At 39.1% G+C, this 26,931-nt stretch overlaps 1 protein-coding gene across 6 annotated transcripts in view; it reads right to left on the bottom strand.

The window, feature by feature from the left end:
• Positions 1 to 26,749, bottom strand: part of KIF13A (kinesin family member 13A) — a 119,537-nt gene extending 92,788 nt beyond the window's left edge. For 4 of the 6 annotated variants that reach the window (XM_068931712.1, XM_068931713.1, XM_068931718.1 and 1 more), the window contains exons 1-2: positions 26,228 to 26,749; positions 25,769 to 25,859 (exon numbers count right to left, since the gene is read on the bottom strand). In XM_068931712.1, the coding sequence (XP_068787813.1) occupies positions 25,769 to 25,859; positions 26,228 to 26,282 (146 nt within the window). In that variant the 5' untranslated portion in view covers positions 26,283 to 26,749. The remainder of the gene's footprint in view (positions 1 to 25,768; positions 25,860 to 26,227) is intronic. The other 2 variants (XM_068931714.1, XM_068931716.1) reach the window with 2 other exon arrangements.
• Positions 26,750 to 26,931: the final 182 nt, after the last annotated feature.

Below are 26,931 nucleotides of genomic sequence, written 5' to 3'. Positions count from 1 at the left end.
CTAATTAGGTGTCTGTGAGGGAGGAATATATTAGCATAAATACTAACCAGTTCTTTTTTTGACAGATCCATGCATAGTTTTTAATAGAGTTCTAAAACATCTCTCCTTGTAACTATATCAGTTGACTAGAGATTCTATTTAAAATAAGTAATAGCAATTTCAAATTACAGCTTTTATTCTTAACTAGCAGGAAAGAAACTGTGCATTGTTACCTTGAAGAGCTCTGAAACATAGAAAAGGTATATGTGAGTTTCAGTTTCCAAGTTGCATGTTTAAATAGGAATGTGCTCTTTTGGTTTTGGTTGCTTTTCTCCCCTCATTTAATCATAATGAAGTCACTTGTAACATTACAGCGGTTTCCAGAGCAACAGTCAGATGCGAGGAACAGAAGATAAGGGTGTGTGCGCAAGAGCTCTGTTACCCAGCAGTGATCTTGCTAGAGAATTCAGGAGAAATCTGTCAGGTCAGTGGACCAACTGGATCTTTCTTCTTCCATCGGAGAGGACAGAGTTTCATGTAATGGGGCCAGATTTTAAAGTGAGATTAAAAAAAAAATACTAAATGAGAAATATCTTTTTTTTCCCCCCCAAATATCTGAAAAGCATTTATAGAGCACCTAAGTCTGTTGCACCGGGAAATTACGTAATGCTACGTATAAACATAAAGCAGGAAAAGCTACCGTAACACAGCACTTACAGTTACAGTAACATGAATGTTAATCCAATGGCTAGCTAGAGTCACCATCCTTCATAGTTAACTATCAGATTTCCCAAGCATTTAAAAAAAAAAATACATTTATGAATCCAGAGCAGAAAGGATAAGGCCTAGGTAATAAACCTAGAGCAAGTAAGGTGTGTATACAAACAAGAGACTGTCTGTAAATATGAGAAACACAACGGACTGTAGATTAAAAGGCAGCCACTTCAGCACAAGAAATGCAGCCATAATCCAACCAGAGTAGTCCCATATCAATAGATAAAGCACCTTTAGGGGTTTCATGGGGTATCTGCAATTTTTCAAAACAGAGAACTTGAAATGTCACGGGTTAACTGGTTCATGTGTCTGCGTTCTAGGGCATGTCAAGTATATATACTGCACATTAATGATTAAGCCACGGCACACAACGCACACTGCACAGTCAGTTTGGCTTAAATACGTGAGAGGCACAGAAGAGCTTTATAGGAAACTTTCATCTTACTACAGTTTAAGAAATACCTCATAGATAATCAAAATGTTTCCGGAAGATTTTTCTCAGAAAAACAGTGACAGAAAAACGCTGTAATGATCTCCTAAAGAAACAGCCCCAAACCAACATTTGAAAGAAAAGAGGAGGAAAAAAAACACATGAGAAAAAGAATATTTACTCTGTACTCTGACTACGCTTCAGCAATTTGCCAGTCTCAATTGTATCGTCGTGGTCGGGTCCAATTTGTCCCCCAGGAAGCCATAGGGAAAAATATACACAAGTGTTCCCTGAATAAAAGATGACTGTTCTCACACAGCTTACCTTAATACCAAGACCTGGCACAACCTGGAACATAAGATCAAAGTTAGAACTTAATCCTTTCATTTTACTCTCTGTCAGAAGGGAAGGACAACACAGCAACATCAGACAGAGCTTTAGGCCTCTCTACTGCTGCTGAGCTGTACCATATTTGTTGCAGTAGTGGCAGGCACACCTGCACCCAGCCTACTGTAGCACTTCTTTCACTGCTAACAGCAACTTTAGATAAACAGTGGGAGAATTGCTAACAATTCTCAAACACCTCAAAATTATAAATGTTCTTCCAAGATGCCATCTGAACAACTTATAGCTGATGGGAACAACTATAATTCCAGCCAATTCAAAACACATCGTTGCTCTCCATTTTACCTATAGTGCTGTATGAGGTGCTAGAGCTGCTGAACGCAGAGGACAATCCACAGTAAAGAAAGGCCTTGTGATTCTTTCATTGAGAGCAGTGAAAAAGTACATCTTGGCTCTGGAAGCCTTGCTCAGTTGTTTCCCTCGCTCACATCCTGCAGCAAAGAGCTCCACGTTTCCTCCTCCATGCAGTAACTGTGGAATATATCATCTGTTTTTTTTTAAATGAGTTACTACTGTTTCTATGCTAGCTACTTTTGCACATCTTTATCATTATCCACTTCGTTAGTCACTTTTCAAAAATAACAGAGAAAGCAATATTTTCTACACAACTGTTTCATCATCAAGTATGGAAAGGTATTTGAATTGATGGGAATATCTGTGGACCTAAAACAATGCTGAAGAACACCACCACGAAGGTGATAAACAGGACAAAGATGCAAGATGTAGAATACAAAGGAACCAGTATTTAGCAAGACCACAGAACATGTAACTGTAAAAAGACTTACTTTCTCATGTCTTAGGGGGGAAAAAAGCAATGGAATAGACTAAAAAAACAACCAAACAAAAAAAAAACAAAAAACCCACACAAGCAGATGCATTTCCTCAGAGAGTACATTTCAATTGCTCAGGCATTCAAGTAAAGACTTGCCAGACAAGTTCTTTTCATGAATACTTTTTGCAAACCAATTCCTGAAGAGCTTTCAAAAGCTGTCCGTTCTTCATTACTCTGAATTGCTTCCATAATCACACTAAATTGTAATAAGGGATTTACAACAAATTTCCCTTTCCCAATAGAGACCAATGTTTTCTGACCCAGTTCCAACTAAATCACCTCATTTCAGATTCAGTTAGGATCAGTTTCCCCCCACCCCTTCCAATGCTAAACACTGAAACACATGTCCTCTCTTCTCCAACTCTATCACAAGTTGTCTGAGGAAAAACAAAATATTTCCCAACAACTTAGTCCCCACTTTTCCCCTAGATGTGAGCTACAGATGATTCTAATATACTCTTGACGTAATAGCATATAGACACTCATCTGATCCATTTCCTCTCTTCCCTTTAGAAGACACTTCCATGTATTCTGAAAGTAAGATTACTGTATATTATAAAGGTGCCTTATTTAACATTAAGGCTGTCCATAATAAAGTTTACAGAAGCTTAACATTGCTAGCTTCAGAACTTGGTCTTACAGATACTCAAACACGTTCTTAGTAAGATGTAGCAAAACTGTTGCTTGCGATTTCTATCTAACTTTTCTTGTTATATTTACAACAGAACAGCCATCTATCTTTGACAAGTGATGGAAACTATTACTGCCATCTGTGCTGACTTCAGCTGGTATAAGACCAGCTGAAGACAAGATTCCTTCAGCTACTCTGAGCTGCTTACTCAGCTGACAATAATAAAAGTCAAACTCGTTCACAGCAGTCTTGCACAGCAAAGTCTCTGCTTATCTCAGAGATACTCAGTCACTTCTCTGAGATACTTTTTACCATTTAAGAATAAAACTATTTACTTACTATCTGCTTTTAATAACAGACTTCTCAGAAAGCTTTACAATTACTTTCTCTTAAAACATGTCTATCAACTGGGCTAAAATTATTAAAAAAGAAAAAAAGAAAAGCTGCTACATGAAGACAATATGTTGTTTCCTATATATAAACTAAATTAAATTTCTAAGGCCAGAAACATCCCTAATACTTCAGAGGTGCTCATTGTCTGACTCTCTCTAGAAGTAAGCATTCAGGAAACAGTTTTTGAACATATCAATGTTTAATTATATATTGATAATGTTACACATGTCCTTTAATTTTTTTTTTTTAACAGATATGAAACATGGACTATTTAAAAAGCATAGATAATTAAAGAATACTCATAGAATCACAAAACGGTTGAGGTTGGAAGAGACCTCTGGAGATCATCTAGTCCAACCCACTCTGCTCATGCAGGGTCATCTAGAGCACATTGCCCAGGATCACATCCAAGCAGGTTTTGAATATCTCCAGGGAAGGAGACTCTACTACCTCTCTGGGCAACCTGTTCCAATGCTCTGTCACCCTCACAGGAAAGAAGTTTTTCCTCGTGTTCAGATGGAGCTGCCTGTGTTTCGGTTTGTGTCCATTGCCTCTGGTCCTGTCACTGGGCACCACGGAGAAGAGCCTCATCCTCTTGACACCCCCCCTTCAGATACTTGCACACATTGATGAGATCACCTCTCAGTCTGCTCTTCTCCAGGCTGAACAGGCCCAGCTCTCGCAGCCTTCCTTCAGAGGAGAGATGCTCCAGTCCCCTCATCATCTTTGTAGCCCTCCGCTGGACTCTCTCCAGTAGTGCCATGCCTCTCTTGTACTGGGGAGGCCAGAACTGGACACAGTACTCCAGGGGAGGCCTCACCAGGGCTGAGGAGAGGGGCAGGATCACCTCCCTCGACCTGCTGCCAACACTCTGCCTCATGCACCCCAGGATCCCATTGGCCTTCTTGGCCACAAGGGCACACTGCTGGCTCATGCTTAACTTGTTGTCCACCAGGACTCCCAGGTCCTTCTCGGCAGAGCTACTTTCCAGCAGGTCAGCCCTCAGCACGGGGTTATTCCTCCCGAGGTGCAGGACCCTGAACTTCCCTTTGTTGAACTTGATGAGGTTCCTCTCTGCCCAGCTCTCCAGCCCGTTGAGGTCTTTCTGAATGGCAGTACAGCCCTCTGGTGTGTCAGCCACTCCTCCCAGTTTTGTATCATCAGCAAACTTGCTGAGGGTGCACTCTGTCCCTTCCTCCAGGTCACTGATGAATAAGTTGAACAAGACTGGACCCAGGACTGACCCCTGGGGGACACCACTAGCTACAGGCCTCCAACTAGACTCTGCACCACAATTTATCATCCTAGATGCATCAGGCAATTTTATGTTCCCCTACTTGCAAATTGCAGAATTCTAGGTGCACAACTGAGATACTAAAAATGGAATTTACCCACACTTCAGAGGGCTTTCATCCCCTCTTCTCCCTGAAGTTACAGCAATCATACTGTAGGTATCAGTAGATATCAAAACTAAGGAAACAATTTTAATAACTTAGTATGTGCAACTTTTTGATAATTTATTAAATATACATTTGTGATAATTTCTTGATTTCTTTAACCATTGCTTTGAACAAATATATATATACATATATTTGTATAATATATTTGGATTTAAAGTAGCTCAATATCCTGACCAGCTGACCAAACTGATAAGTTAATTTGAACCAGAATTCAGAGACTCATTATCTGGCTAAAAAATGAATGTAAAAATCTATTTTCATTCCATTTCTAAATATTAATAGTAGCATTATTATGTGCTACAAAGCTTGATTTAAATCTCTTCAACGTTCAGGCACACAAAGAAACCATACAGATTATACCTGCCTGCATGTAAGTAGTACAATGAAGTTAGAAAGGCCTTAAAAAATGAAGACTAGCCTACCACAAGAGACCTCCATCAAAAGAAGACAGATTCCTTAATAGCATCTAAAAACTGAATCAGCTTTCCATGAATCTTCACATCATGTGTCAGCATGTAATCTGCTGCCAGAGAACACCAAACACCACTTTTCATTGATTACAGAAGGCCAAGTAGCTCAATAAGAAGTGTAAAAAAAAAAAATCTTACCACCAATGTGTGAGGTTTTTTTTTTTTTTTTGAGTGGCATACAGTTAATTCATAACAATATAAATGGTTTCCATCTTGATTTACATACATTATGCAGTATACCTAGAAGATTTTTTTTTTTTTAAATAAGCTACTCTTTCAAAATGATTTTAACATACAGAATTTTATGAGAACACATTAGGCTCCTCATGCTGCAGGTCAGTCTGCCTCTTCTCAAAGGTTTAAAAAAAACGTTACTAATTAAAATTGCTCTGAACTTACAGTAGAAGTTTTTAGAAACTTTACTGCTTTCGTTCCCATTACGCTGCCTAGGGGTTTTTCCCTCTTTTATGAGCTGCCATGAACTCCAATTCTATTGTGCTCCCTCAGAAGAACAAACACTGCTCTCCCCTACACTTTTCCTAACAAATCCTCTTGAGATAGAGCATTATGGATTATGAGCTATCTGCCATCTTCCTATAGCTACCATCCAGCGTAGTACTTCTGAGTGGTCAGCCCTCTTCCATTTGTAAAATGTTTCGATTTTCTATATTTCAAAGTCATTTCTGATTCTTATCTTTCAATAAACTGCTGAGCCCAAATACACAGGGATACCAAAGAAAAAGCTAGTGTAGAAGGGGGTGGTCCTAGCTAATAGACATGCACACGAAAAAAAAGGAAAGGTTAATTAACCATCTTACACTTTACAAGGGCAACTCAGAATATTGTTTTGTATATATTTGAATTTACCACTTCAGCTCAGCAAATGAGTTGTCTTCTTGTACTGAAACTCTACCTAGTTTCACATTTAAACTAAAATGCACATCAAAATTTCAACATGCTATTGAAATTCACTAATATTCTGAGTAAGGGAGCAGCGACCTAAGGATATGAAAGGTAAAATTCTTTTTTTTAAATTTAATTTAAACTTGCTAACCAATCTGGGAATATATACAGAATAGTTTACGAGAAAAAAAGGAGGGCATCAGTATTAACATTTTCCTTCTAGTTGTTCTGGTAAATAGCCAAGTATTCAAAGAAACTCATTCACCGACCTTTAAGATCTAGGAACCCTATGGTACACTACTCTACTCCAAAGCTCAAGGAACTTTGACCTGGCAAGGAAGGGAAATGGAGAAATAAAAGTGATAATATCCCCTTTGGAGAAGTGACTGACTAGTTAAATCTGCTATTTAATCATTCACTTAAGAAGCACTATCAAATTAACTGAGATTAGAGCAGGTTCCTGAAAAAGACAAGTAAAACCTAAGAGCAAAGATAAAAACAGAAGTCAGAAAGGTTAAGATCCCCAATAAATTAAACGTTACTTTGCCCTGAAGGGACTTGCCAATTACAGCATACCTGCTCTGGAAAACAAACCAACCAACTTGTTGCCCATACAGAGAAGAGCATGTTAAGAGAACTGATTACAGAGCTCCTCCAAAGAACACCACGAATTATTGTAGAAAACAAATTCTGAACAAAATAGGAGTGAAAACTTCAAAAGCTGCCAAAAAAAGAGAAAGCCAGAAGTATGTTAAATATTCTACAAACGGTTACTGAAATGGATTATCACATACTTCTCAAACCTCTGAAATTCCATTCTTTGACTCAGATGAAACTACTTATTTTTTAACTGTTCATACTACACTTCTCCCAATTTGCTAATATCCACCCCACTAACACCCTGAGGCACAGGCTTGAGGAAAGAAAAGATAAGAGGTGTAGTTCTTAGTGCAGGCCTTGAAGACAAAAGACGTTTTCCATTTGGCACAGTTCCTCACACCAAAGGCCCAGAGGCCATCAAAGGCAACCACTGTCTCAGTTTTGTCCAAGGCAATTGATCTTGGACTCTGCCGAAGGCGAAAAAAACCTTCTGCATTGCAGAAAGGAGGCTAAGTTATCTCACCAGACAATCCAGTAAGAGGAGAAGCACGGGACAGTCAAAGGCAAAAGAAAAAGCCTATCTGGTTTCCTCAAGTCTGCAAGGCTGTTTTACTTAACACTGAAATTTACTCTCGGGACACAGTAATAAACAGCTGAAGCGTAGTAGCTTCTGAAGTCACTTCAGGTGATGTGCAAAGCAACATCTGATCACACTTTTGAGCTCAAGGTCATTCAATCTAACCCCTAAGTTTGATTTCTACAACTCAGTTCAACTTCCTGTAGATAAAGCCTGTAACCTCCATTCCTTGGTGAGTTGTGCTGTAGAAGAGAAAGCGGCAGAACTGACTACCAGTTTATGCAAAATGAAAAGGATCACAACCAGTTTAGACTATTTCTGTCTGCAAGCCCCACCTACTGCAACGAGAAATATCACCAACTACTGAGACTCAGAAAACAGATTTCTATATTGTATACCTTGAATCTAGAATGCCACCACAATTTGACTTTTTTCCCCATATACTAGTAGACCCCAGTCCAATAAACAAACAGTGTTAGTATAAGAACAGTACAGCTTCATTTTTTTGGTAATTTTTCCATGTCTGGAGAGCAGGAGTAAGGTTGGCCTGCTGGGCAGAAAAAATTCCACTCACATGGCAGGTAAGGGGCAACAGGATACTTGGAAAAAGGCAACCAGGTGTATGCTGATAGAACAATTCACCCAGTCATCCTCTGTCTGGACCTGCAGACATCCAGGGAACAGGCTGCAGAAGAACAGACTGTCCCGGTGAGCCAGCTCTTGCCCCTTCAGGCATAAGGCATAAAGCTTAGAGGACTGTTTCAAAATAAGAGATTAATGAGTTGATAAATACACTCCAGATTAATCTGATCTCACTTTTTTAACTTCAATTATCTCAAAAAATATTTACTTTTTAAGCTATTATATGGTATTGTCTGACAAATCTGCACTGAGACCAAGAACTGATTGACCTCTTACATGGGGTTCCCTTGCGTTGTCTTTTAAAAATTCATCTTTCTTTCTATTAAAAAATGCTACCAACACTAGAAACAAATGTCAATTAAAATTTGTTATGCGATAAAAAATTCTGTTTATATGCCTCACAAACAGGTGCAGTGCAGTCTGAAAAATAGTCTCTTTTGTAGGTATGGAAACTGAAGAAAAATAGCACCACTGTCAGAGGACCAATCAACTTTGTCAGCTTTCATTCATACATTTCTCAACTCTCATCTTAATGAACACATTCCCCTAAGAGAGTAATATCCAATTACCTAAGCAACTCTAAGAAAGAAGGAGAAGCTTTGATCCAACATTAACACATCAACTAAAGCAGATGTAACATCAAAATACAGGATGCAATCAGTCAATAAAAGACCAATTCTGGGATTTTAACAATTAAGAACTCTAATATAGTAAAAATGAGTATTAATTCTCCGTATTATGTTTTGGGGAGCTATGATGATCATATTAATATATGAAGCCACAGTAACTACAGGCATCCAAAACCAGCCAATAACATTTAGGGGGGCGGTGGAGGAAATTAGAGGCTCTACAAGTGAAAAGCTTTAACATTAATTTAACACTATGTAAACCTAGTGATCACTGCATAAAGTGCCTGCAAAGAATATTTCCTTTGCAGATATTATCTCTGCATAATTTATCATATGCTGTATAGTAATGGTTGTAAAAGCCATTAATTTTCTGTAGCAGTATTTTTAATAAGCTCAGACCCATAATCAATTTACCAAGAATCAAGTGAGCCACAGTAGCTGCCTGCACAAAGCAACTGCAAGGTAGTTAACTTTGCCTGGCCTACAGAGGTTTAACATAACTCGCATTACTTGCACAGAAGAAATGCCATCCTAAAGCAACAATTTCATGTAATTTGTACATTGCTATTTGCTCCTTTTTGCAGCTTTAGACTTCAAATTAACATTGATACGCAAAAACAGCTTGAAGGCCCAAGCTTCTCTTTAGTAATACGTAAATTAAAAAGCTACACCCAAATAATTAAAATTAGTTGGTATCTATTCTTAAAAAAAAAAAAAGAAGTATTAGTGTTATTTTATACTGATGACTATTAGCATGCTACAATGAGAAGAAAGTCAGAAAAAAATCTTGATACCATACGTGTGCCTACCAGACAAGTCTCCTGAAGCAACCTGTGAACTGAATATATACTTTAGAGATATAGTGTTTTACCTCCACAGGTGCTTGAAAAAGAATTAAGTAGATGGCATAGGTTCTTCCTCATACTCTTGCAATGCACTAAGAGGAGCTGCATGATGAAAGGACTGTAAATCTTTGCTGCTTTGACCAATTATTTTAAGCTCTTTGCAGTTCCATATTTTGTATTTCAAGGTTATGTGAAAGATATTCCAATATGTAAGCTATAAATGAATAAGACAATTTTGCACGTTTCTCATTGAATTCCAGCACTCATTCATACCTTGATCTTCTGAATTCTAATGCTCAGCATGAAAAGAGATGCACAATACACTTACCTTCCTCAGAAGCAGAACTTCAAGTCAGATCTACCACGTACAGAATTATTAGATTACAATACACATGATGATAACCTTAACTTTCAAAAAGAAAATCCAGCCAAACTCTAATTTGCCACAATAATTACTTGTAATTGATGGCATATAGAAAACTGGAATGCTTTGTTCAAGGATGTTGGAAACACAATGAGAAGTGTCCTACTGACAGCAAGGACATTCTCAGAACCGATCATTTTGATCTCCCTTTGAGTTTGAGAGTAGAGCGCTCAGAAACTCTGAAAAGATGTCTCCATTTCAAAAACATTATGTCAAATATTAAAAAAAAAAAGACACAGAAAAGAATGCCCATTGTTTCAATCTTTTGAAACTAAAACTTGTATACAATTGTGGCGCAACCTACAGAGACCTCTAACTTGTTACATTTACTTACTAAAATCTCTAGATTCTTTTTTTCTGCCTGTAAACTTAGCAACTCTGAAAAGAGGGATTTAAATTTTTGAAGCCTTTGATACCAAAACCAATTTAAAATGTAATCATAAAAGCATTAAAAATCTATTTTAATTTTCAGCTGAGCCTATCCCATTCCCTAGAAGATCAGTATTTCACACAAGCATGCCCAGTTCAACTACTTCCCTAAAGTCTTTCATATTTCACCTGCCACACCAAACCTCTGCTCGTCAGTTTATTCCACATACTGCTCTCCCTAAAAACATGGTAATCTACTCGAAATAGTCATTTATCAGATTAACTTAAAGATAAACTTTTCTTTGAAAAATGACCAGCTGAGATAATTGTCTTTTCACTACAAAGAACTCGCCCTACGAATCTGCAGTGACATTCTGACTTTGGCAGCAAAAAATCAGGATTCTATTCTCAGACTCAAAGCCGCTAAGGAAAGGTTGAGTCTCCTTTCCAACTCATCAGCAAGGGTTAAGCTGCACAGAACACGGTGATTGACAATACACACACGGTTAAGGACGACATTAGACAATAGGAAGTAAGGAGATTTAGAATCTAGCCTCTATATTCCACGTAACTATTATTAACAAAAATCTGGCTTTCCATCCTTTTGGATGTTATAATTGTTTATAGGCAAAGGAGAAAATAAAATTTTTATACAGATGAGCCAAGTAATTTTGATACCAAATTCTTGAGACAGCGTGGTCAAAATTAATCAGTGATCATAATCACCTTTCCAAACAGATTTCCTAGATTATGCAACTCTTCTGTTTCTTAATGACAGACAACATCACACATGAACCTTTACAAAATACATAAGCAGAGTTGTCCTGAACTCTGACTAGCAGCCTTACAGCTGTTGGTAAAGTGATTCACTTAAAAATTCTGTTTTTCTACAGACGCACTTTTACATTTAAACATAACATGCCCAATCAACATGCAGTGTTCTCAGTGGAATCTTACTAGAATAGCCCAAAGTTTATCTACAGTTCAAATATTTTTTAAAAGATATGCTAATGATTCTTTATTTCAAATTGTTCATTCTTATTCAACTCTTCCCTGGTTCTTTTTCCTTCTTGATTTGCAGCCAATGGCATTATCCCCTCAAAATGTTTTTTGAGCTGTGATGCTCAAAAATGCTCAGATTGAACAGCTATTCATTTTATGAACATTTGTTTACAGACCATGGAACACTACAGTATTATTATACTGAAACTTATAAATTGTTTGAAGTATGTTCCCACTACCATTGCCTGGGATAATTGTATCCATGCTGCAGGGTTATTGTGTAGCAGACAAAAGCAGACACAAAGTCCAGCCAGATTTATTAGCTCAGGTGCAAAACAAAGCCAAAAACTGGTGATAAAACCAGCTAATGTCTAGAAACAGAGCATGCACGGACACTTTCAAATGGTGGAGAGCACCTGGTCAGGTACCAAATGAAGGCACAGTCACAGCCTGGATACAGTGCTGCAGGATACCGTGAGCAAAGCAGCGCTCCAAGCTAAGGAAGGAAGAGTTTGAGAAAAAGGGGAGCCTGCGTCACCGTGCAGAAATCCGCTGGGGTTTTACACCAGCGAGCTAGGCTTTCTAGCTCAAACTCAGCGGTAGCATGCTGAAATGCTGAACACAGTTGCATATGGAAAAGAGAAAAAAAAAATAATTCCTTTATAGGATTTGTCTTTACATAGCAGAAAAACAAAACAAGGAACTGTAAATTAGAAAGCAGGGTCATCCTACAATTAAACTATGGGGTAAGTTACTAGTAGAACAGTGAGGCTCAGAAAGCAGACAGAGGAGCTGAGACACAAGCAACGTGCACACGTTACACTATTAACTGCAAAAGAGATTACATTTAAACAAAGCTTCCAATTTAGAATAAGTAGCAGAGCACTGCTGGGAGTTGCCAACAGCACTCAATCTCTTCATTCTAATATGCTGTCATTTCTAGAGATAACATTTTAAGTAACATCTTATAGAGCATAGAAGAATGCAGTATAAGGTCAGGGGGAAGAAAGGTAGAAGAAGAAGAAAGGATGAAATCAAACAATAACAGAGAAAGGCATAAGCTTTTATCTGTGGATCTGCTTGCACAGAAACCATGAGGTTTAGTATAAAGACTAGTTGTATATATTTAAACAGCCTGAATGTTGGTAAGTCAAGCTTGGCAACTGGGCCCAGCCATCTGCATACTAACCCAGACACTGAAGTACATTTCATAGCCCATGCTGGCATCTGCTCAGAGCCAATTGAAGTAGTGAGGTCTAGGTTTCTGTAATAGAATATGAAGCGTGTGGAAACGATCCTGTACTGCAGTAACGGAATGGAGATTCTCTCTCTCATAGATTGGAACGAACAGTGAAAAATGTATTCTTTTCTACTGAACACTTTTCCTGGTGCTGCAAATACCCAAGCTTTAAATTTAACATTCAACTCAAACAATAAGGTCAATAAGCTTATATAAGAAAAATGGGAGTCTAACCCAGTTTTGCAGTAAAGTTTCTAAGAGTTAATGAAGGAGTTTAAATTCTACTTAAAATGTTAATACATAGCTTTAGTTCCATTTAGAACCTTCTGTGATGTAATTTACAGTCAACTCTATTACTCATGATAACTGTAGGCTGAAACTCTTGATAATGGAAAACATCAGATAACATGGTGTACACTAGGGAGCGTGTTGCAGACATACCCAGTCACAGAATCAACACTACAGAGCCATCTGGGTGTCTCTGGACAGTAAGTCCCTGCACTCTGAGTTTTAGGAGTCCCATTAGCTTGGTGCCATTACTTGAACATGTGGCTCAGTCTGTACTGCATCTGAACTAGTAGAACTGAGCAGCGAAAGCCCATGCCTACCTACTTTTTGCCCCTTCCTATCCCTAGCACTGCTAGGGATCACCATCATTGCCACCTCTTCCCATTTCCAAGTTCACAGGGACAGCCACAAACAAGCACGGAGCACAAGCTAACAAAGTCTTGCTAGACGCATGCTTGTCATCCACAGCTGCCCAATATTTGCACTATGCATCCTGGTTGTAAGAGTCCAGCATTGAGACTTCTGATCTGACCCTGCATGGGAGGCAGAGAGGCCTTGCTAAAGAAACGCAATTCCTCTGTTTCAGGAGCTGTGACTCAGTTAATTATCTCTGCCATAAATAACCCACAGCCTAGAGCCTCTACCTAAAGATTTGCCTGCATACTGAATACAGTTATGCAAATACAAGCTAGAAGAGATAAAACAGAATTACATGTGGCATCTCAAAACGTTGAAAAAAATTCTTACAAGACTATAAGAAGTCATATGTTAAGGAAGAAAGGCTCAGAATAAGTAGGTCAATTGGCAACACTGTGGAAAGTCATAGCAAAGTTTCTGAACTCTGACAGGCATTATATTAATTAGTCATCTGAGAAGTAGTACTGAGGTCAGCAGGTTTTTGTTAGAAAAGTTAAACTAAGAATGTGAAGGAATAAAATAGGCTAATAGCAAAATAGCAAACAAAATTCAGATTTGGCAAATGCAGAATTAAATTCAAAATTATTTTCAAATGAAATTTATCACATGAACTTTCCAGTATAGCTTTCCTACTCCGGACATTATCACTAATAATTTTACTAAATTTACAGCAGCAGCAGTTCTCAGCAAATTTTAATACAATAAGGACTCAGCTATCTCCTTTCTGCTCAAATAGCAGTTCTACTCCAAAAAAATGGCTGAAAGTCACATTTTCTGGTTAGTAACTCCAGACCAGTTCACAATTTATTTTCAACTACTACATCTGCAAACTTAGACCTGAGAGTAAAAGAGCATGAGCAGAAAGATAAGCTACAAGGGAAGCTGCAGCTAAGGCAAGCATTCTTTATCAAATGCTCTTAGACCAACAGTACCGAAGCAAAGAAGCAACCTGCTTCACATGGAAAAGTAAAGTTAAAAAAAAAAACAAAAAACAGTAAAATGATTCTGAAAAGAATCACAAATTGCCCAATACAGATTTCTAAGAGAAAAACAAACAAAAAGCACACAGCACACACTCTTTCCATTTATAGCAAGAGTTCTTTAGGGAATCGTAAATTTACCTCATATTTTGGATGCAAAGTAGAATGATAATTGTACTTCAAATACGCAGCTTTTCCACTACTATTTGAAAAAACTAAAAGTTTCCTAGGCTAACCAAACACTCATCTTACGCTTTACCAAATTCTGACATTGCTCATTATAGCTACCAGCCAACAGATTGTCAGACTCTTAAGTTATTGATCTTAAGCAATGGCATGAATGTTTCTTAAAAATAAGAAAATGAAGTCTAATTTAGTTTGAGTTTTCTTCCTTTTCCTACATAACACAACTGCATATCATTAACATTTCTGCTATCTTTCATTTCCATCACTGCTGATGAAAAAAATCTTCTTTCAAAAGCTAATTGTGCAATATCTTTTAGGATAATAGCTCATTTCAAAGTACAAAGAGAAAGACTTTGCATTTATTTTCCTCTTTTTTAATCACAACCAAGGCAAATAGACAAGAGGTCACTTAGGTCATTAGCTTACTTGCCTATGTATTCTCTGAACTATGACAAAGATGCAGAAAAACTGAGAAAAGAGTAAGCATTTAAAATTCCACTTTCAAAACTGTGAGAACCTCCAGAAATCCCATAACACCCTTTTTAACAAAGGTTGAAAGATTAAGATGAATTGATTTGGAGTGATTTTCATAAAACACATTTACACTTTGGTCATGTGAGCGCAAGAGCATTTTCAAAGTCTACCCTAGTCAGTCTTGCAGACAAGCCATGAATTTCTTTCTTACTCAGGTAACTTAAATTCTAAAATAAAAACTGATAACATGGGTAAAAATCACACAGCAGAAGATACCTCAGAAACCCATTAAAATTGCAAAATGCTGAGAGCCTTCAGTCACTTCAACATTGGGGACCTGCATTTCTGTGTTTAAACTAGCACTAAGTTGCAAGACATCATTCTGCAACGAGCAGTCGCTGCTGAAATTTCAGCAAGGTAGACTGCGTTCCTTGAAACATATGTGAAGCTTCTGTCTGTGAATTATCTGAGGGATAGAACATCTGTTGCATTCATAAAAGCAGTAAATAAAAACATCAAGATACTGTTTGGCTGAACAAAACCTTAAGAGAGCACTTAAGTGCTATATCTTCAAAAACCTTTTCATCATCTTTTTGACTGACATACAAGCATTTCTTTTGAGTGAATTATTTCACAGACAGTTTAAAAACTGATTCCCAATCATGACAGATGTTTCATACAACAAATAGGAGATATTCAGTGTTAAAAATACATTACAACCATGCAAACAAATTTAGGAACATAACACGTGAACTTAACTGCAAGGTTAGGAACACCTCAAACAGCAAAAACACTGGGTATTTCGAAGTTCTTGACAAAGAAAGTACATGGCAAGCTATCCAGTGTTCACTGATCTGTGTACCCGAACTTATTTTCCTTTTTGTTCTCAACTTGGATCTTGACCAGGGCACATATGAAGAATGCAGTATTGCCTCAAAGACTGCCAGTTTCTCACACACAACATTTTCAACAGGACAGGAGAAAAATTTACAGGACACCTTTTTTTTCTCCCCAGCACCTGCATTGTTTGATGAGTTTCATCATAGTGTTGAGCATCCATTTCTATATCTCCCTTCCTTTCAATTCTAGTCCCTAAGTATCCTTTCCCTATATTCTACCATGTCAGCAGCAAATCCATTAACGAGCCACCTTCAGAATTTTCTTACGTGTCAGCTTCTCCATAGATGCTGAAGCAGCATTTCTCAAGGATGTTCCAATCAAGAACGCAGACAGGACAGAGACAAGGATTAGATTTACACCAGAAGGAAGAGAACTATCAAAAACTTTCCCCTTTTAAATTTAATGAGAACTATGAGAAATGTCAGATTGTTTTCTGTGTAGTTTATTCCAGAATAGCTTATCAGCTGTGGTCATGGTAAGAAGCTCCAAAATGGCAAAATCAAAAGGGTCCAAGTTCTGCGATACGCTTCTAACTACGTCTTCAGAACCATCTCTTTATCTCAATGCAATGCAATAGCAAACTGCTGGAGACTGCGAGTGGTTTCCGCTCTTACTCCATTACATAACCTCCAAGTTCTCTTTATAGAAGTATTGAAATCTATCTACTCACTGAGCGTCCCGAGGATACATAACTAATGCATTAACCTCCTCAGCTGCATACACAAAGTATAAGAACATTTATTTTATTGCACCAAATGGCTCTTTTCTGTTTCAGTCTGGTTACAAAATGACAACATGGCATGACAGGAAGGGAAAATATCAAAACATTTAGGACTTGCATCATTCAGGGAGGTGATACTACTCAGTCAACAGAAGTCCGGAGTGCTGCAAGCTTACATCACATTGCATACGTTAAAAAAAAGTTACATCAGCACATGCTGACAAAGAGACTTTCAAAAGTAAACCAGAATGCTTCTCATTTAGGGAAGTAAATCGTCTTGGTCAGCAAAAAAATTCTGCCAGCATGCTCTGCACCTCCACTGGAAAGCTCTGTTGCCTTATCTTTAGCTAAAAGTCATCTTGGCTTTTGACTCACAAAGTAAAATTGAGTTTGAAGTAAAATTCAACAAAATAAAAATTCAGATGTATTAAAACCCACATTATAACCACTGCAAGTCACTGTACAAATCCATTAATTTCACAGATAAGAAACTTTGCCTTCCATCACACTCAATCCATGAAAGGCCTTCTCAGCTACACTGCACATGACTTAATTTTAACCATGAAGGTAGAGGAAAAGCAGAACCCATGTAGGAAGAAGTGCCAGCTACTGCAGTTTCTTATTCAAGATCTGCTTTTCCTTGTCATCATACAACAAATATTAGGCAAAACAGACACCTCCGCATACTTACACATAATGCTTGGAATATTATTCTAGTAGCTCAGGAAATAGATTCAGAATTTTGAAGCCTTACAGGAGAAAAAGTTTAATCTCAACAATAACTGTACCCTCAATAAAAGGGATATCGCATATGTTCTTTCATGTTACTTGCAAATCTAAAATATCCTCTAGTACAATATATTTTAAGGAAACAAGCTTTTAAGCGTTGACATCTTCAGTAATGTGTTTTTTAAAACAAAATATCACATTATTTGGACAACATCATACGATGGCTTTCTATAAAGCTTACAATTAACAATGCATCCTGGTAGTTTTTAGTATATTAAACACTATCTTCATAAATACATGTACGGGTAAGCACGCCATTCCAGCCACAGCAGGTGACTTGACTCACATTTACAAAATGCTTTAAAATTCTCGGGATATACATATAGCGCAAAAAGAAGATGCAATAACATCATGTATCTCAAGTAAGCCAGTACAAGCATACGACCTGTGCTGTTACCAAATGCGAAGAGACAGCAGCATAGGTTTGGTGTGGGCCATCATCTAGAAAACAGACCCTAGGCATGTCTCTCCGTTGAGAGCGCACAATAAGCCTGTTTGCTATGTCTTCATTATTATTATCTATGTTAGCTACCATTCACTAACATAAGTACGCCAGCAGTGTTTCAAACACACCCTTCCACTGCTGTGCAGATATGCCCCAAAATAAGTACAGTACCATTACTGAGTACGAAAATCTATTCATAGCTTAATCTGTCAGAAGAGTAACTGAGGTATAAATCTTTGTCCTGAGCTATTCCTGTAATACTCAAGTAGCAAATAAGTAACTAGAGAATGATAATTACTTAAAAATTATTAACGACTAGGGTTTGTTACCGTATGATAGCCATATGGTGATTTACATGAGAAGAGATGGTACATTCAGATTAGCTCCTACTGAAAAAGTTTACACCTCGCAAGTCACTAACATAACACTATCTGAGGAAGATGCAGGTATATCTAGTAAGGATATTTATGCTTAGAATGTCTCTGTTCAGGCTGTACCAAAATGACAAATAAAGGGTGAGGTTGATGACGAGGGAATTTATTTGTTCAGGACATGGTTATGAATTTCATTAATTTAAAAAGCCTCAGTTATCCAAACTTCACACTTTAGATTAAAAGGTAACTATCAAAAATAAAGGTCAGAACTCCACTAATCAATTAGTGATAACTACTAATAACTAATTAACACTAACCAAGCACAACAGCTTTAGAAAGCCACTCACTCCCCTTTCCCAAAAAGGGAGAAACGAAGTAAAGGTACACGTTCCATGGCACTGAAAACAGATTATGCAACTCCTCCCGCTCTTCACCAGCACAGAGATCTTGAGCTCGTATAATTGATTTTTAACTTCTGTCAGCAACGCATTTTTCTGACTGATCCTCATATACTAAACTTTTAATCTGCTTGTTGTTAACTCATCAAGCTCCTCCCTCAATTCCCATGCAATATCCATCACACACCACAGAAAGATCATACAGACATGCACCAGGAGCTCAAGTTCCAAAAGACCTCAAGCTCTGATGACCAATTTCATATCACAGTCATATAGCAACGACTGAACACATTTAAATCCCTTCCACATCTCTCATAAGAGATAGCAAAATTACTTCCAACTAAAAGCATGGCCGTTTTTGTTAACGTGGTGCTTCAGGTCTCCAGTTAACTTGATACTGAGTTCCTGTGGTGCAAATTATTGCACAGTAGGGGTCTTCTCTTTGTCTATGCAGTTCTGAACAAGTACAACTCTCCCTGTCTCCAGCAGACACTTTCACACTTTCTTTAACAGCCTTCTAGACCTTTTGCAGCTGGTAACAGGGATCCTAACACAAAGTACAAGGAATTGAGCAATCACAGAAGCCATTCAGTTAAACAACAGAATCTGTTCAGCACTGCTGCAGCAGCTGGCATTTCGCTATAGTAGACAGTAACTGTTTCCTTTAATAGCTTCAAACTGCGTGGGCCAAATAAGCAAAGAACTAGTTTCCCACCATTAAGGACAGTCTTTCCACGCAAGGCACACTGGCAACACAGCCAGTGAGGTGACTACTACCACTGCTACTCGATTTGCACCCAACTTTAGAGGAATAAATGACTTCAAAGCTAAGAACGTCTCATAAACACAATGGCAACAAAGTACATTTGTCAGTTTAAAGATTTAGCTCTAATCTTATTACTAGAACTATCACCACAGTGACACACCGAATAACGTATGCTAGTCTGTGCATACTGCATTGCAGAACTGAGACCAAGCAGGAATTCACATTATCACCAAAAATCTACACCAAGATTTGCATCCCAATTCTATGGAATTTGTAGACCTCACTGAATGGAAGCTTGTGTGTACTGCTTCTTTTCTAAGCGTAAGTTTTGTGGAAGGAGGATTTTTTTAAGTACATGCTGAAGAATTCTGAATGTAAGCCACACCAGGGTAACTACAATATTTTACAAAATGACATTTGTAAAACTGTTAAATTATAGTGACTCTAATTAGAAATCTGAAATCTTACTACATGCACATTCAATAAACCTACTAGAGGAACAATATGGCAAAGGCAATTATTTGTTTTGAAACAAGAAAACTGTCTTTATTAATTATATCAAAGCGGCAATGGAGGTGAAAGAATAAAATTTTTCCTTTAGTCCTGATATCCCCAACCAAAAAGACAAAAATTTTGAAAGAGCTGCACATTTTTAAAATTCATATCAGTAAACAAGGTGGATTCAAGGTGGATTAAACAGTAATCCAGCTCTCAAAAAACATCTCTGGATTCCATAATAAGCAAATGCATGCATACATGCCCCTACTAAATACAGAGGCAAAGCATGTCTAATGGCCTGTTAATCTTTTCAAAAAATCTTTTCAAGTTCCATTGTGTGAGCATTTCTAACATCATACAACAGAAAAATTGGATAGGTTCAAAGCTGAAAAACTCTCATTTCACCGTGTCCTACATAGTAATATTTTAACCCAATGATCAGTAATCCAAAAGTACAGAATGGCTACAAAGCAATGACTGCCTAATCAACATAATACCAAGAACGGTTTTCCTTTGTTTCAAATACTTGATCTATTTTTGTTCTGAAATACTGCCAGCTAAGTACTCCTAGCCGGTCACTCACAACCCCAACAGCCTCCAATGGTAGTTTCCTCTAGCTATACCATTTAAAGACCAAAGCACAAGGTCCTAACAGCTGCCTGGATTTTATAAATACGATAAAAGAACGGCTGTTCTTTTTACCACGCTGCAGGCCACCTTAGAAAGAACATGCCAGAAACCTATAATCCAAAATACTGTGTTTCATTTTGTTTCAAATGACATGGAATTTAAGAACAGCAGTTTTATGGAACTACATCTAGTGTCCCACCTGAGCCACAGTGGAAGCAAAGCATTGCAGAAATAATTCTCAAATGCCGTTTTCCAACAACACATTTCATAGTTTAGGCACACCTTTTCCATAAAGGTTCAAAGCTAACAGTTCACATCCTGAACATTGACACCTAACAGGAATACTAACGGAGGAGGTCAAAGTCAGATTGCTTTTACAGTTTCCTGTAGACAAAGGTAACGGTTGCTGCCTGCTGTTATTTTATCATCTACTTCAAACAGATGATAACATGGAGAATATGCAAAGACATTATCTCTTTGAGCACTCCTTCAGATACATAAATAATTTGCAGCTGTCCTACTTCAGCTGTCTTCTTCCACAAGGTTCAGTTTAAAACAGGGACCGTTACCACAAATGCACATCCCTTCCCTACAACAGTAACCTCCTCATCTCTGATGCTGTTTAAAGCAATAAATCAAAAACAAACCGTATGAATGACTACCTACTAAAGACCATTCAGAATCATGCTTTCCCCAGTCAGAGCAGAAGGGGGGAAGGGAGGTGAGACAGAGCTGTTAGATTCTCCTTAAAGTCTTGTTTCCAGGGTTGATAAAAATCTTTGGAAGTATCATGGTCTACAAAAACTGGATAAATAACTGGGAATAAGTCAGAGGTGTTTTATTTTACTAAAGAACTCAAAAGAAAATACATATACTACACAATCTTTAGTGATTTAATGATATTAAAAAAAAAGTTCTACCTAAGTAGCATTTGGTCTTTGCACTATTCATCCACTACCTAAAAGCAGAAGGAAGAAGGCAGAGCAAAAAAGTCTTAAAATACGTTTCTAGGCAAGGAAGATGCTCTCTGAAAAAAAATGGCAATTTTATATTCAGCTCCACACTCTGCTGACTTCTTATTTTCTGACCCAAGATCTTTAATAATACCGGGTTTGCACATGACTACTGTGCCTTAATGGAATAAGTTGCCCAAGAGATGATTTTTTTTATTTCAGTCAGACTACACAGTTGAAGTAGTATTTCAGTTTTACTGTCTCCATAGTTCCTTGTTTATTTCAGTTGAGATAAATATTTTGTTTATTATAGAAAGAAAGATCATGCCATGAAGAACTGTTGTCAGGGAACCAAAACAAAACTTTTCTTTTCAGATCCTATGTTCCTAAGTGGTGAAGCTGAAAAGCAAGGATGGGGGAAAGCATATCTTAACAATCAAATGCAGAAGAGGCACCTGGCAAAATCCTTCTAGTTTTTTTAATACTAAAAAATAACATCTGTAATGCAAAGATTTTAATACTGTATCTTATTGCAGACAACCAGATACAAATATTTATAGAAAGACAGTAGGACATATACTGCTGGCTTTGAAAGGTAATACCTGTTTATAAAAGACTATTAGTTGGAATAATTACTTCAGAAATAATTCAGTACAAGAAAGGAAATTCAGATCCATAGATGAAGACAGACAAAAAAAATCACAGTGTTCCCAGAAAGACGAGATGTTGTCCATTCCTTTCTGAGGGGGAAAGGGAAACTCATACCAGTTTGGAAGAAGAAGGGGATAGAAGACAGGAGAGGGAACTAAAACAACACACAAATACACATATACATTGGCATATGTGTATTGGCATACACAAAAGGAATTACTGCTACCGATAATAGTAAAACAAGCATATGTGTATTCGCATACACACAGGGAATTACTGCTACCGATAATAGTAAAACAAGTGTTAACGTTATTAAGCCCAACAATCAACTTACAGAAACTTTGCCAGCACCAGCATAGATATACCTGATACTAGCTAATGAAGACTGTTCCTTTCTAAACTGTCCAATATTACTTCAATTGATGAAGATTTTCCAGTGCCTTTCAGATTCAGGTTGTTAGGTTTTTCTAAGTTCTGTTCCTTCTTGGTTAGTTTCGAACCCTAAAAATCGTTGGCCTACGGGAAATGACAGGGCTACTGCTTACAAAAACAAATGTATCAAATTGTAACAAATTGTATTAACTACTATTTTGTAGCTTTCTTTGTTAAGGTAAGAATGCAGCGTGATCTAGTTGTTAGAAGAGGGAGTTAGAAACCCTGCTCTAACTTCGCGTTATAATGTGCTGCTTTATCACCAGTACAGCAGATTAATTTGGACAAATGATAGCACTGTCTGGATTTTACTTTTTTTCCACCACTTGTAAAACTGTCACTACTTGCTCATGTAAAAATCATTTAGAAGCTTAAAGTTAGAACATATACAATTAGAGATTGATCAACAGCATGTATCTGAACTTAGATTCAACTAAAAAACAAATCCATACTTGTAAAATAGACAAAGCTAGTAAAACTCATTTTCCTAATCTTGGGTATTCTTCCAAAAACAGTTCTTATAACGTTATGATTATGAGTGCGCTATCTAATTTTACTTTAGAAAAATCTGTTATTACATTTAAAATTATAACTGTGAGTACAAAGCAAATAGAGAGCATGGTCCTGAAATCTTTCCCCCCCCCCCTCCTTTCTCCTTCCTGAACTACAGCTTCTTGGCTTCAGCTCAATTAAGAAAGCAGTCATGAAAACAAAACTTGCTTTAGAAAGCAACTTATTCTTATTCCAAAGTGCAGTACAAACTTGTACTTTCATTCAGCTAAAAAAAGGAAAGTCCATATAAAGGAAAGTTCCATATAAAAAGATAAAAGGTTAAAAAGGGAAAGGTAATTCTAAACAAAATATTAAACAATGCAATATGGTAGCAAAAGACCAACTAATCACCTTAACAAGTGAAATCATTTTTGCGATGACATGGTTGCTCTGAAAGAAAAATCCAGTTGAGCTATGTAAAACCAAGCTACACAAAGAAAACCAACAAACCATTTGACATCTCTAACCCTGCTGAGGCATTAATCCAAGTACAAACAGCAACTACTCAGCAATTCTGAGTCTGTTTATATAGACATTTTATTTGGGTACACATAGAAGAACAGCAGAATTCATCCTTCATCATGAGAAATTAAACTATCTTAGGTAAAAATGTAGAAATCAACAGTTTAACGGTAAATAAAATTTAAGATTCTTTACAAAGCACTAGAAAGTCCATGAGGCATCTCAGTAGACTGTACACAACCACCACATATGGCAGGTATCCAAATTGTATTTCTGCATCAGTAGGAGTTACTTCTGATCAGTATTTTTGACTGAGTATTTCCAATCCATTCATGTCAGACAGTTGTTTCCTTCAACATACAAGTTAAACGTTTAACAGGCAGCCAAATTCCAACCTCACAGTGCACTGCAAGCAGGGCAGCTATCACCTGCCAACACAGCTCTCGGCTGTGGGGTTGCACATAAGTGTCAGAACTCGCTCATGAGACTCTTGGCACAGAGCCAGAAGCCAATTCAAACTAAGAGAACGTATACACGTTATAGGTATTAAAGCCAGATAAAAGGCAGAGAATCAGTGTATAGCCTCCCTAAACATCTGCAGACCAATTTGCACAATAGGCAAAATTCACACATTACAGGCTCTTTATTTTAATAATCTATTAGCCTTTTTCTCAAAATAATAATAATTATAATATTAATTTTTAAATCTTGATTCTGTTCTTCCTTTGTAAACTCTCTATGCATTTTATGTTTTACACCTGCCAAATCCACTCACTTTAAAGAAAGTTAAAGTTACTCATATTATAGTAGTGTTGGGATGGACACCATATACACACTTCAATAAACGGAGGAATATTCAAGAAAAACAGCATTTTCCATTATACCGATGGGATGCTAAGCCACACAGAGGCAGTAAGACTTGTAGAAGACCACACAAAGATCTGTGCAAGAAGCAGGAAGCAAGTACAGATCTTTCAAGTCTCAGGCCAGTACAGTAGCCATTCAGAAGACAACGCAAGCTGGATTTAAGTTAAAGTGATTTGATTATAGATACAATCCAGCATTTGGATTAACGTGAGAAGGTCTTCATGTAAAATCTTGGACCTTTTCTGTTGGAAAACAATGAAAACATGACATATTGCCTCTGAGAAAACCCAAATCCTCACGCTGCAGTTTCTTCATAACTCTTACCAACTCAATCAAAAATACCCTTAAAAACCCTTAAACAGTTGGAACACGTTCAGATGAAGACGGCTACAACCATGCAAATAATTTCACCCTCCTTGAAAGTAAATATATTCAGCAGATCAAGCAAGTTGAATGGTCAACAGGTAACTGAAGAGATAAGCATACAATGTAACTTTTCCTCTCACACCTCCCTGTCTTTCCCCACGCTCCCTCAAAGGAAAGAAATCTTTTCCTGTTCTGATCTATTTTTTCAGTCTAGTGCATTGGTATTTTGGAATATTTCCAACAGTGTTCTTTACTGGGGCATCATAACTGAATGCCAGATTTCAAAATTATTTTAGCATATTCTCATAGGCTACTTCAGAGAATAACGCTGAGTTAATACAGGATCTAGCAATTACAGCCTTTTAAAATGCAAATATGTTAAAACCTAGTAAACAAACTTTAAAAAAAAAAAATACCATCACTAGCAGAAAATCCAAATTCTGCTTCTTATTTCCATAAATCAAAACCCAGGTTACATCAGCTCATTAGCAGTCTGCACTTAAGGAAAATTTCTGAAAACACTGTAGGCCAAACCTATTGATTACCTAATCAATAGCTTATTTTTTGATAAGTTAATCAAGAACCAGCTTTTAAACTTAAGAGGTCAATAGCGATCTTATGCCTCCACAGGTCCATTTGTTTACCTCCAGTTCCACTCAGGAAGCAAAGAAAGAACGAAAGGTCTAATTCTCATTTCCCAATAACGCAAGCCCACTGAAGCAATTCCTCCTGGTGGTCACTTTCGCTCGCCCTTGCAGCCCGAGGCCAGGACATGCTTCCCGCAGCCCATTCCCCCCATCGCAGCCTTTGAAAGGCACCGAGTAAAAACTTTACAACATTGCTGCTCCTTTAACGAAACCACACGAGCCATCTGCCGTCTAATCCAACGCTGGAGAGGGTGGGGCAGGAATTCGGGAATTCGGACCAGGGCTTTTTTTTTTTTTTTTAAATGAGAAACACGATTAACTTTGATATTTTTGTGTTTGTTTTTTTTTCTTTTTTTTTTTTTTTTACCTTTCTGCCTGCTTGGTGTTGGAAGGCGGAGGGTGAAGCACAGTCTGGTTCCCTTCCATCTCCACGATACACTTGGTATTCAGGTCCAGCTCTGCGAGGCGACACGACAGGGGGCTGCACCGGCGGCGAGAGCACCCCTGCCCTCCTCACCGCCCGCCGCGCCGCGCCGCGCCGCGCCGCCCGGGGCTCCCCCGGCTCGGGGGCCGCCGCCGCCTCCCTACGTGCGCGCCGGAGGGCCGGCGGCATCGTCCCCACGGCCCCGGGACGGAGCTGGCTGCGAAGGGGGATGCTCCGCCTGCCTCGGCCTCCCCCCCCTCCACCCCACCCCACCCCGGCTGCCGGAGGCAGGGGGGGCGCCGGGGCACAAACGTTATTCTCCCGGGCTCGTTCCCGGCCGCCGCCGCCACCCCCCCACCGCGGCATCGGGAGGGGGCCGGGGCCGCGGCGCTCGCCTGTTACCTCTCCTGTTCATGGGCCGGACCCTGACGGCAACTTTCACCTTGGTGTCCGACATCTTTCCCCCCCCCTCCCGGGAGCGGCGGGCGGCCCCGCTCAGCGGCAGCGGCGGCTGGCAGCCTCGCAGCGCCGCGCACAGCGACACGGCGGAGCACCAACGGCCATGCCGGGCCGCGGCGAGGGCGGGGGGCCGGGAAAGCGCAGGGGCGGCGAGGGAGGCACAGGAGGAGGGTCCGGCGGCGGCGGCGCAGCCCCAGTCGCCTCCCTTCTCAGCCGCGGTCCGCGCCGGCTGCCGGCAGCCTCGTTTGCATAACCGCTCCCGCCGCCGCCGCCGCCGCTGCTCCCGCCGCCGCCGCCCCGCCAATCCCCAGCGCCATCTTCCGCCGCCGGGACGGCGGGGCGCGGGCAGGGGGCGGGCAACGGCCGCGGAAACGCCCAAGCGCCTTCGGCAAGAAGGAAGGGGATGGGGTGTGTTTGGGGGGGGGGGGAAGAACAGCCCCCCCGCCCCTCCCCGCGACAGCCGCTTCGCCCGAGTGAGCACGCGCGAGGGTCTCCTTGCGGTGGCGAAGGGGGCAGCGAGGTGGCGCTGCTGCGCCGGCCCGCGCATGCGTAAAGGGGGCTGTGAAGGCGGGGGGGGGGGGTGGGATGCGCTTATGCCCGGACGTCGCCCCCCCCCCCAACCGTCACGTAACGGGGAGGGGGCAGCG

This window comes from Struthio camelus, chromosome 2 (assembly GCF_040807025.1).
Source record: "Struthio camelus isolate bStrCam1 chromosome 2, bStrCam1.hap1, whole genome shotgun sequence".
Taxonomy (NCBI): Eukaryota; Metazoa; Chordata; class Aves; order Struthioniformes; family Struthionidae; genus Struthio; species Struthio camelus.
Note: the sequence above shows the minus strand (reverse complement) of the source record. Positions and strands in the feature narration are given on the sequence as shown.